We start from the raw sequence: 12889 nt of genomic DNA on the forward strand, positions 1-12889 counted from the left end.
CTTTTTGAAAAAAACAACTCACTTTTAAATGCTGTGATTATGAAGGACATTAAACAAAAGTCTCTCTCAAAAAGGACAGTTCTAATATTATCCTCTGAAGGCTGGACTAAAGTGATTAAAAAGGACTTTACTGCTTGCCAGTCAACAGGGGCCAGAGGTAAAAAGGAAAACTGCAATTATTTTTTTAAAGTAAAGGAGCACTCCTTGTAAATCCCATCTTACATATTGTGGAAAATACAATTTTCAGTCATTGAAAAAACTCCTTTGGTCACATGTGTGAGTTTAGAAGAAGGAGTAGTTCCTCAAGTATATGAACAGTTTACAAAGCCCTATGTGAATGCATCTTGTCCCACAGCCCCTAGACACCATAAAGCATTCCCAACTCCTTGTCAGGGTGACCTTTATATCCAGGAGTCCTGGCCTCACCTTGAAGTGGGGTGGAGGACCCATTTCAATGAGAAACAAACCCAGAAACAAGGACTCATAAAATGTGTCTTGTCTCCATAAAACAACATTTTCACAGTCAAAAGCTTGGTTTTATGATTCATCATGAGAACTGACAGCTCCACGAGTTGTGTTATCACACTGAATCATCCATGACTCAGAGGAACAAAAAATGCTGCCGTGGGCTTCAAAAGCACCTCCTCCTCCACCAGTACCTTGCACAGTCTCCCTGAAGAAATTATCATCACCATTTCTCTTAAGAATGTATGTAATTTTTATACTACATATGTACAGTAAGTGTATCATAGACCACTTAAAGATCACCTGAGACTCCTACAAAAATAAAAAACGGTAAGATACTGTTGCCCATTCCTTTTTTTTCCTACAAAGGGTGAATGCATGTATGAATATGTACATATATACACAATCCTAAACATTTTTACAGAAATAAAAATTAAATAATATACAATAAATTCTTAATATACTGGAATTCTAGACTTCATAAAAATAGTATCCTCCCTAAAGTTTGGACAATATCCCACATTAATATGCCCACAGCGCTATTGCTATAGCCACAATGTTACTGTAAGAATTTACGACCTCAGAGTTATTAATTCTTATCCCTATTTATAGACAGTACAGGGTTGTATCTAGTGAGCATTCTTGAATCCCTAGTGAACCTCCCTGTTAAATACAGAATTATAAAATCTGGCATAACCTTTGCCATGAATATTAAACGAGATAATGTATATCACTTACTTAACACAAAGAAACCCTTGGTCCACTGGGACGCTTGAAAAGTGCTAGATTTCTAGTTAAAGAGTTTTAGAACTTGAGAACCCAAGTCCGTTACTCACTGTTCTGTGACCTTGAGCAAGATACATATTCTCTCTGAACCACTATTACCTAGTCTTAAGAAAAGGGGACAACAATACCAAATTCACAAGCTGTAAGTCAAGTTTAAAATAACATATTGCATGGAAAACAGCTACAATTTTTGAAAGTCAACAGAGCAGTCATGTCTTGTACTTAGTAGACATTCGAGCAATGTAATTAAATTACTAAATCCAAGACCCGTATCCTCTGAGATTATGGATCCCACACTGTCAAGCACCTGTGTGTCATAGATGCTTAATAAAATATTATCAAAGAATATGCTGCTTGTTCCGACAAGCTCAGGGGAGGGTCTGTCTAAAGTATAGCTGACTGAAGCATTTCTAAGTAGATGCAGGAAATCCTGAAATAATCTGTAAGTCTATAAATATAATTCCTTTTCTCAAGGAGAACCAGAGGATAAGTTTAAATCAAAACATAAAATCTTAACATTAACAGTGTAATCACCTTAGGAATACTGGAGTGGGTAGCCATTCCCTTCCCCAGGGGATCTTCCCGACCCAAGGATCAAAGTAATGTCTCCTGCATTGGCAAGTGAATTCCTTACCACTGAACCAGGAGGGAACCCTTAGCAATGTTAGCCTTAAATTACAAGAGATATAAATGGCTATTTTCATATAGCTTGCATACTTCAGTTGTCAAAGGAGCTAAACATTTAATTCTAGCTTCTTTGTTTCCTTTTGTCTGCTTTTAAAGAAGCAAAGAGAGATGAAGTCCAATTAAGATTTTGTGTGGGATTATTACCAACAAGTGATAATAGATTCAGTGAGTATTCAAGGTATTCTGATCAGCTCTCTATCATATATCCATATATATCATTTAACTATAATGTTGACTCAATAAAGGCAGGAGCCAAATGCGGCACATAGTAGTCATTCAAAATATATATGTTGAATGAAAAATTCATGAAATCCATAGGGCGGGGATCTTTAATGTGAAACTCTCGGAAATGCTTCAGGGTATATGTAAACTACCTGAAAGTATATACGTTATGGCATGTGAATATAAGTATGGATGTGCTGAGGTTAATTTTCTGAGGAGTGAACCAAAAGACTGCACGACATTTTCTTATATTGATGACATTTAAAAACCAAAATCAAAAATGTTATGGATCATTGCCAAGGAGCTGCCACTAACCTAACCTGCATGTGTTGCCTCTCACCTTCTCAACACTAAACCCATACATTTTTTAATTAACTGGTTGTCAAGTGTTTTCTTTTAGACCAGTAGGAGGTTTCCCTAACTACTTGGAACAAATGAGTATAAAAGCAACCATCATATACCACTGTCATATAACATATCTTCCAGAAAACATACAGAAGAGACATCATGCTTGGCACTTTGGGAATCATGCTGGGCTGGGGCAAAGTGTACTTGCAAGAAAACACAGACACCTTTTAATTTGAAGCAAGAACAAAAGATGGCATTTTCATAGTATCTTCATTTCTCTGCATCATTCTAAGACATAAAAAAGTGACTCAATTGAAATATAAAAATCTGAACTCAGTAAAAGCAGATACCAAAAATTCAAAGGAGACATACAAAGGTAGAACACACAGAACGGATGGTAAGAGAAGTGAGGTGGAGTGTTCCCCAAATATCCTGATATACAATAGTGATAAAAATCATAGCAATGATGATAGTCAACACAACTGATAGTTAAAACCCTTTAGAAGAATCTAAACATTTCTCATATGGGCACCTCAAGCTGGCACAACGCTGCCGTTTTACAGTCAAGATGTGGAGGCTCAGAAATTTAAGTCCTGTTTACGTCACAGTGATTAAATGGGGAGATTAAGGCATGTGCACACATCTCCCACTTCTAAATGCTGCTTTTTCATAGCACATTTTACTTCAGATGATAAAATAATAGCTAGGCCTTTCTTCTGTGTAATTTCTGGATATGTTGGCAATTATTCATTGAAATTCATAAAAGTCAAGGCACTAAAGTCAATTTATTATTATCTCTATGCACATGAAATTAATGTGTTGGTTGATAAGGGTAAATTAGTACGTGGAAAACATCAAGGGAAGTAGCAAAATGAGATACTTGGCGTTAGGGTTCTTTGAAGCTATTTTAAAAAGTAAAATGCTATGTTAAGAGCTATGTGGTGTGTGTGTGTGTATGTGTGTGTGTGTATGTGTAATTATTATTCCACTGATTTACTGCACACATGTCAAAGAGCATCTGGGCATCTGTACAAGTTGAAACAAATCTATCCAGGAGCCAAGCCACATAGCCACAAACCCAGACAACTTGCCTCCCCCCTTGTCCCACCCTTCAACCTACCACCTCCCAAATGCAAATTGCATGGTGGTAAAAAGCCTTCCTTATGGAGATGAACTGTTGAGTCAGTAACATCTGTCACTTTCACCATATTCTAAAAGAGAAGCCAAAGACAGTTAATGGCAAAGGTTTTCCAGAGATGCAGGAAGGCCTCTTCCCATTCTAGAGAAAGTCGTCTTCTATTTTGGCAAGAGCGTTCCGTAAAGACTTAGGAATCTACCTGGAAGGAGCTATCATTTTATAACCTCTTCCAAGGATGAAACCATGCCTTTCACAGGAATGTAAGCTCGGTTCTTTCGTTGTAGGGCTCAAGGAAACATCTCATGTACTGAATACTCACCCACTAACCCACATTAGGTAGGGAGACTCTTATTTTCCTCTGTTTTTCCAAGAAGCAGGAAAATCACTTTAATGTATTTTACTGGGCTGCCAAAAATCCTTTCCCTATGATCCAACAATTAGAGCTAATTTCAACCTAAATTGCTTCCTCTAAGAGATGGATATCATTAGATAACTCTTTCCATTTCCATTTACGGAGATTTTAAAAGAAGAAAAAATGCAAAAGAAAATTCCTTGTATATTTCCAGCTGATAAAATCATTAATCTCACACTCCCAACTTCAAAGCAGAAAACCAGAAAATCATCTCACTTTCTCTACACATGGAGAGTAATTTTTTCTACTTCAAAGTGCCGTCTCTTTATTGGGTCATTTTAATTATTGAATGTGGGATGAAAGCTATCGATATAATGTCACCACTGTCTTTTTCATGAAATATATATAGGTCTAATTTGAACTGCATTAATTCGAGAGATGCAAAATACAAGGGGACAGGATAAGAAAAGGGAAAGAGGCTGGGGAATAGAGCACTCATCAATACAAGGCAGTGAAAGGAAGATAGTAAGCTTTTCTAAGCTGACTTTTCTCATTCCTTCCTTCTGGAGGGGAACTATCAAGAAGCCTGGGCCATATCTCAACAGACTGCCTTGCATCTTAAGTTTCCTTCTACCCAATACACAACAACACAATTACAGTAACTTTATTAGTAGTGATATTATTACTGCCAATGTAAGACAACTGTGATACAACCTGTTGCTCTGTGAATGTCCACTTTAAAGAAAAGCTTGTGCTCATAGAAAGGAGGTCAGCAAATCTGGCCCTGTTCAGAGTAAGACTGTTAGAGAAAAGACAAACCAGGCATGCAAATTCCCAATCAATCCTCTCACCAAGAAATCACACGCCATAAATGGCAAACTTTTTCTGTAAAGGACCAGAGAGTAAATATTTTCAACACAAAAGCAACCAAAGACAGCACATAGATGAAAGAGTATGGTTGTGTTCTAATAAAACTTTACAAAATCAGGCAGAGAGCAGGATTTGTCCCAATAAGCCAACAGACAAGTACTACATGCAAATGTTCTATATATAGCTGTGCTATCCCATACACTAGTCTCAAACTACATGTGACTATTAAATACATGAAAAGTGGCTAGTGTGACTGAGAAGCTACAGTCTAAATTTAACTGCACTTTAATTAATCTAGATTTGAATAGACCCATGTGCCTGGTGGCTATAGTATTAGACAGCATAGTTTTATAGTATTAGATAGCACAGTTCTATAGTATATGTTATACTATATAGTAGTAATATATACTAATATAGTATAGTATTAGCACAGTTCCAGGTTCACTGCTCTTCACTGCTGTTTCCTCAAATATTATACAAGTCAACCTTCAATTAAGGTATAGTTCATATTTATGCCTTAAAAATTTAAATATCCAAGCTTCTACATTCACAGTGGAACTATACACAACTAAAAATGATATTTCTTATATGTAAAATATCTACATCATTGAGGCCAAAATGACAGTTTTGGCTTGAAGCTACCAATTAACTGCCTATTGACCAATAAAGTGCATAGACCGATAAGGTCCAGGCCAAGACCTGTCCAACCTGGAGCCTGTTTCCCTTCTCCTCTATGCATTTTCCTGCACCTTGGCTGAGGGCACAGGTCTACTCTATGGCCCCAGTAATTCCTACAGAAAATCCAAACTTCCCCAAAGACCCCAAACTGTATACATGCAAAGACATGGCTTCAAGAGCACAAAAAACAATATGTAACTCAAGTAGACTGCCTTCTAAAGTAATCCATGTAAAACAGTGCCTCAACACAAAAATGAGGGAGATTCACTGTATTCTTTGCTATTGACTCTATGTAATAATTTATATTCTAGTAACTGTTTTATTTATAATAACTAGTTTGTGTTTTGCATTTCTTAATAGACCCAAGATATAATTTAAGGAGAAGAAGCAAGAAAGTAGGATAGTAACAAGTTATTTAGGGTTTTTTTTTCTAAGTATGAATAAGAAATAAAAAATCATATTTCATTTAAGAAACTGTATGAATAAGTTGAAACAATATCAACTTTCTTCAAAGGGTAAAATAATCTTGAAATCTGAGGACACTCTTTAGGAAGTATGAAACATAAGGGTGCCAGGAGTGAAGCCTACACAGACACACAGTAACAGGAAGGTGGATGCCATTCTGATGCTTTTATGATGTTTGATAAAACAAAACCATTTCAGGTACAATCATTATCTGTGGTTCCAGCATTCAAAAAAATAAAAACTCCAAAAAATGAAAAAAAAAAAAAAGAAAAGAAAAGCAAACTCCTTTGGTGGCACAACCTAACACAAATTAATAGGAGGTTTCTCATATATACTTTAATTATACTATTTAAGTGTAAAAAATTTTTTTCTCTGCACAAATATTCATATATTTGTTTACGGGATATTGTTGCAACCCCACTGGGAGTGTTAGACAATCCATGATTCACGCAACAGATCTTACCTTTCCAAAATCCCCAAGATATCTGATATCCAAGATGTATCTGGCCCCAAGGATCTGGATAAGGGAGTCTTCTAATGAAAGCTGTTTGGGTAGGATATTTGCTGTCAATTCAATGTCTACTGTCCTGAAACAGTACCTTACCTCAGTCTGAAGAATGGCAGCTCTCTGTTCTTTGGCAGTAAGTGACTCTTTAAGCACTTCAATGTGTTGCTTGCAATCTGAATTCTGATTGCTAAGAGTTTCAAGCTTTGTTTGTAAGGCAAGAAGTTCTGACTCTTTCTTTGAAAGCTCCTGCTTCAACTGATCAATCTGTAAAACAATGAAATTACAAAAAATTATAAGCTACAGCTCCTACTCTTGACATTTGAGGACTACTGAATTCTCTTAAATTTTCAAGAGCTAGTGATCATTACTACAACATGGCAGACCATGAGCTTAAAAATACAGCCTTGGGAGTCACTTAGTCTTAGGGGTCCGGGGAGGCTCTTCAAGGGCAACTGACAATAGAAAACAGGAAAGGTAAGGTCCACAAGATGCTTTCTATCTGCTACACCACTAAGAACCAAGGTTCACAATGGAATGAAGGCTTCCTGGCCAAACCCACAACTCATCCAAGAAAAAATAAGGTCTATTGACCACAGTACTCAGAAGGGTCAACAGGGAGCTAACAAAGGTAATTACCCAAGACAGAATCTAGACCTTCTCTGATACTCCACAATGGAAATGATCATTCAAGAGCATCATTCGACAGAAGAGAATCCTCACCCCCAAAAAACAAGCACTGAGGGATCTCTTTTCTTATATTACATATTAAAAAGATACAAAAGGACATCAAAAATACATAAAATGGAAAAATAATACAAGAAACATTCATTATTCAATTCACTAAAAGGATCACTAGAATTACCCAATTCCCAACCCGTTTCTATTTCCTTTCCCTCTCTGGAAACAATCACCACCCTAAATTTTGTGTTCATCCTTTCTTATTTGTCTTTCAAGCTTACCTTTTTTTTCTGCACCTGTAAATTCTATACTATTTAATTTTGCATAGCTTTTAACTTTATTTGCACTGTTTTCTTTTTTAGCTTTTTGCTTTTTTCTACTCAATCTAATATCTTCAAGATTAAATCCAGTTCCTATTTGTGCAATGTGTTCATTTTCATTAAGGTACAAGCTTGCTCCTTGGAAGAAAATCTATGACCAACATAGATAGCATACTAAAAAGCAGAGACATCACTTTACCAACATAGGTCCATCTAGTCAAAGCTATGGTTTTTCCAGTAGTCATGTATGGATGTGAGAGTTGGACTACAAAGAAAGCTGAGCGCAGAAGAATTGATGCTTTTGAACTGTGGTGTTGGAGAAGACTCTTGAGAGTCCCTTGGACTGCAGGAGATCCAACCAGTCCATCCTAAAGGAAATCAGTCCTGAATATTCATTGGAAGGACTGATGCTGAAGCTGAAACTCCAATACTTTGGCCACATGATACAAAGAACTGACTCATCTGAAAAGACCCTGATGCTGGGAAAGATTGAAGGTGGGAAGAGAAGGGGATGAGAGAGGATGAGATGGTTGGAAGGCATCACCGATGTGATGGACATGAGTTTGAGTAGGCTCCAGGAGTTAGTGATGGACAGGAAAGACTGGCGTGCTGCAGTCCATGGGGTCGCAAAGACTCAGACACAACTGAGCGACTGAACTGAACAGTATTCCACTGTAAGACGTCATCAGAAGTATTTGTCTACTGTGCTGTTAATAGACATTCAGGCTTATTTCCAGGTTTTCTTTTTTTGTTTTTTGCTATTATGAAAAATGCTATTCTGAACTTTCTTTTTTTTTTTTTTTTTTTACTTTATTTTACTTTACAATACTGTATTGATTTTGCCACACATCAACATGAATCCACCATGGGTGTACATGAGTTCCAAATCCTGAACCCCCCTCCCACCTACCTCCCCATACCATCTCTCTGGGTCATCCCAGTGCACCAGCCCCTAGCATCCTGCATCAAACCTAGACTGGCGATTGATTTCTTATATGATAGTATACATGTTTCAATGTCATTCTCCCAAATCATCCCACCCTCTCCCTCGCCCACAGAGTCCAAAAGTCTGTTCTTTACATCTGTGTCTCTTCTGCTGTCTCGCATACAGGGTTATTGTTACCATCTTTCTAAATTCCATATATATGTGTTAGTACACTGTATTGCTGTTTTTCTTTCTGGCTTACTTCACTCTGTATAATCGGCTCCAGTTTCATACACCTCATTAGAACTGATTCAAATGTATTCTTTTTAATGGCTGAGTAATACTCCATTGTGTATATGTACCACAGCTTTCTTATCCATTCATCTGCTTATGGACATCTAGGTTGCTTCCATGTCCTGACTATTATAAACAGTGCTGCGATGAACATTGGGGTACATGTGTCTCTTTCAATTCTGGTTTCCTAGGTGTGTATGCTCAGCAGTGGGATTGCTGGGTCATAAGGCAGTTCTATTTCCAGTTTTTTAAGGAATCTCCACACTGTTCTCCATAGTGGCTGTACTAGTTTGCATTTCCACCAACAGTGTAAGAGGGTTCCCTTTTCTCCACACCCTCTCCAGCATTTATTGCTTCTAGACTTTTGGATCGCCGCCATTCTGACTGGTGTGGAATGGTACCTCACTGTGGTCTTGATTTGCATTTCTCTGATAATGAGCGATGTTGAGCATCTTTTCATGTATTTGTTTGCCATCTGCATGTCTTCTTTGGAGAAATGTCTACTTAGTTCTTTGGCCCATTTTTTGATCGGGTCGTTTATTTTTCTAGAATTGAGCTGCATAAGTTGCTTGTATATTTTTGAGATTAGTTGTTTGTCAGTTGCTTCATTTGCTATTATTTTCTCTGATTCCAAAGGCTGTCTTTTCACCTTACTTATAGTTTCCTTTGTTGTGCAGAAGACACTAATAAATGGAGAAATATACCATGTCCATGGATCAGAAGAATTAATATAGTGAAAATGAGTATACTACCCAAAGCAATCTACAGATTCAATGCAAGCCCTATCAAGCTACCAGCGGTATTTTTCACAGAGCTAGAACAAATAATTTCACAATGTGTATGGAAATACCAAAAACCTTGAATAGCCAAAGGAATCTTGAGAAAGAAGAATGGAACAGGAGGAATCAACCTGCCTGACTTCAGGCTCTACTATAAAGCCACAGTCATCAAGACAGTATGATACTGGCACAAAGACAGAAATATAGATCAATGGAACAAAATAGAAAGGCCAGAGATCTTCTGAACATTCTTATACATACTACCTGGTACACACTGTAAAAAATAATCTAGGAGTTAAATAGCTGGAACACAGTGTATGCACATCTTCATATTCACTAGATAACATTAAAGTGTTTTCTAAAGGACTTATATTAATTTCTATGGCCACAAGCAATGTGTAAATGTGCCAATCACTACATGTCTTTGCCAATATCATATGTCATTGGAGTTTTACATTTTGGCCAGTCTGGTAGGAGTTATGGTAGAAGACCTCTAAAAATGACTGCCACCAATTTCTTCCTACTTATACACATATGCCATTCCTCACAACTAAAGGAGAAGTCTATTTACCCTCCTCTTGAGCATGGACTGGACTGTGACTTGCTTCAGCTAGCAAAATGCAGAACAAGTGTCAGTATGCGTGTTCTAGCCTCTAGGAGAACTAGCAGCTTTAGCTTCCTCTCACTGGAAGCTAACCACAAAGACAGAAGTCCAGCCACCCTGTGACCACTTGGCTGTGAAGAAGTCTATGCCAGCCACACTATCAAGCCACGCAGAAAGACGGAGAGGAACTTTTCTGATATTCCTGGTGGAATTTGTGGCTTCTGTCTTGTTCCTGGTCTTAAAGGGAAGAATTTCAGTGTTTCGTCATTAAGCTTGATGTTTGCTTTAGCTTTTTATAGGCACTCAAATTTTAGAAAGTTCCCTTTTATTACAACTCTGCCAAGAGCTGTTTTTTTATCATTAAGGAATGCTTAATATTATCAAGCATTTTTCTGCACCTTGTGATATATCACATTTTCACCTTTAATATAATAAATTATATTAATGGATTTCTAAAATATTACTCTCTCCATGCATTACTGTGAAAAATTTCACTTCATCATGATGCATTATTATTTTTATATATTACTGGATTCATCTTGCTAATATTTTGTTAGCATTTCTACACTTATGGGCAAGACTGATTTGTAATTTTCCTATCTTGTGCTATCTTTATCAAGTTTTAGCATTAATTTCCAAATAAAGTAAGGAGTGTTCATTCTTTTAGTGTGTTCTGAAATGATTTGTGTAAAACTGCAAATTTTTTTTTCTTTTACTGAAGTTCATTAAAAATCATTCAGAGCTGGTATTTTCTTTTTCCAAAGACCATTCCTTACTTCATCCATCCTTAATGATTATAGGAATATCCATGTTTCTAATTATGTGAATCAATTTTGCTAAGTTGTTTTCATTAAAAGACTTTCATTTCATCTAAATTTTCAGCCTGTTGGCATGAAGTTTTCATAAAACTCGTTTATATTTGATATAATGGTATGTATGACTATCATTTTTCATTCCTAATACTTTCATTTTTAATTATTTTCCTGATGAATCTCAGCAGAAGCATGTCCCACTAAATAACCTCTTCAAAGAGCCAATTTTGGTTCTGTTGACATCCAACATTTTTATTTTCTATTTCATTAGTTTCGGCTCTAATTTTTAAATTATTTTCTTCTTCATACTTTCCTTGGGTTTATTCTATTTTCTTTTCCTAAGCTTAAGTTGGAATATTATCTCACTAATTTTCATACTTTTTTCTTTCCATGTATGAGCCTTAAGAGCATATATTTTCCTGTCAGTATCATTTTAGCTCACTCTCTCTAGTTTGATATACCTTGACATTATTGTATAGCCTTAAATATTTTCCAATCTCTATTATTATTCCTTGAACCATGAATAACTTAAAAGTATGTTTCTTAATCTCCAAATACATAAGTGTTTCCTAGTTATCTCTTTTTTTTTGTCTTACTTGATTTGAAATTTGGTGTATCTTGCTTTATGCACAGTATGTAGTCAGTAATCATAAATGCATCCTGTATGAAAGTGAAAAGTGAAGTCGCTTAGTTGTGTCTGACTCTTTGCGACCCCATGGACTGTAGCCTAACAGGCTCCTCCATTCATGGAATTTTCCAGGCAAGAGTACTGGAGTGGGCTTCCATTTCCTTCTCCAGAGGATCTTCCCAACCCAGGGACTGAACCCAGGTCTCTGCATTGCAGGCAGATGCTTTACTGTCTGAGCCACCATGGAAGCATTCTGTATACTATATGCTTAAAAAGATTATGGATCCAACAATTGTTGGGTGCAATATTCCATATATGTGCATGACATTTGATTACACTTTTATTTTTAGAATATTTCCATCATCTTAATATGAAACTCTATAAGTAGAAAAGTCACTCTTCATTTCTCATCCTCTACACCTAGCCCTAGGCAACCAATAATCTACATTATGGATTGGACTTTTCTGGGAATCTCATATAAACGCACTCTTCAATATTCATACTTTGTCACTGGCTTCTGTAACATAGCACAACATTTCAAGTTTCATCCATGTTGTAGCATGTAATAAGTACTTCATCGCTCTTTATAGCTGAGTAATACTTCACTGTATGAATATACATGATTGTTTCTATCTATTCACCAGTTGATGGACACCTAAGTTGTTTCCACATTTTGACTATTAATAATGCTGCTAAGACCATTCATGTACAAGTGTGTGGAGACATATGTTTTCATTTATCTTGGATATAAACACAGGTGTGAAACTGCTAGGTCACATGGTAACTATGTTTAGCTTTCTGAAGAATTTCTACCTGTTTTCCAAACTGACTATACCATTTTATTGGAGAAGGACATGGCAACCCACTCCAGTGTTCTTGCCTGGAGAAGCCCAGGAACAGGGGAGCCTGGTGGGCTGCCGTCTATGGGGTTGCACAGAGTTGGACACGACTGAAGCAACTTAGCAGCAGCAGCAGCATACCATTTTATATTCCCACTAGAAACATATGAGGGTTCTAATTTCTTTAAAACCTCACCAGCACTTGTTATCACCTGTCTTTTCATTCATCATCATTCCAGTAAGTATAAAGTGGTTATCTCCTTATGGTTTTGCTTTCTCTAATGACTAAGATGCTATCAAACATTTTTTTCCGTACTTGTTAGACATTCATATATCTCCTTTGGACAAATGTTCTGTTAAGACTTTTTCTTTGCCTCTAAGATTTTATGTCTTTATTTTGATGCAAATAGAGAGATTTCATTTTATTTATCTTATTTTGGGTATTTTAAGACTTTTGAATTTGTAGACTGATACTTGTGAAAATTCTCAGC

General features: G+C 36.6%; 1 protein-coding gene across 1 annotated transcript in view; it reads right to left on the reverse strand.

Moving 5' to 3' along the window:
- Nucleotides 1-12889, reverse strand: part of ERC2 (ELKS/RAB6-interacting/CAST family member 2) — an 859053-nt gene that overhangs the window by 544005 nt on the left and 302159 nt on the right. Inside the window, exon 5 of the mRNA XM_052641926.1 lies at nt 6616-6783. Coding sequence (XP_052497886.1) covers nt 6616-6783 — 168 coding nt within the window. The remainder of the gene's footprint in view (nt 1-6615; nt 6784-12889) is intronic.

Source organism: Budorcas taxicolor, chromosome 1, assembly GCF_023091745.1.
Source record: "Budorcas taxicolor isolate Tak-1 chromosome 1, Takin1.1, whole genome shotgun sequence".
In the NCBI taxonomy this organism is placed as follows: Eukaryota; Metazoa; Chordata; class Mammalia; order Artiodactyla; family Bovidae; genus Budorcas; species Budorcas taxicolor.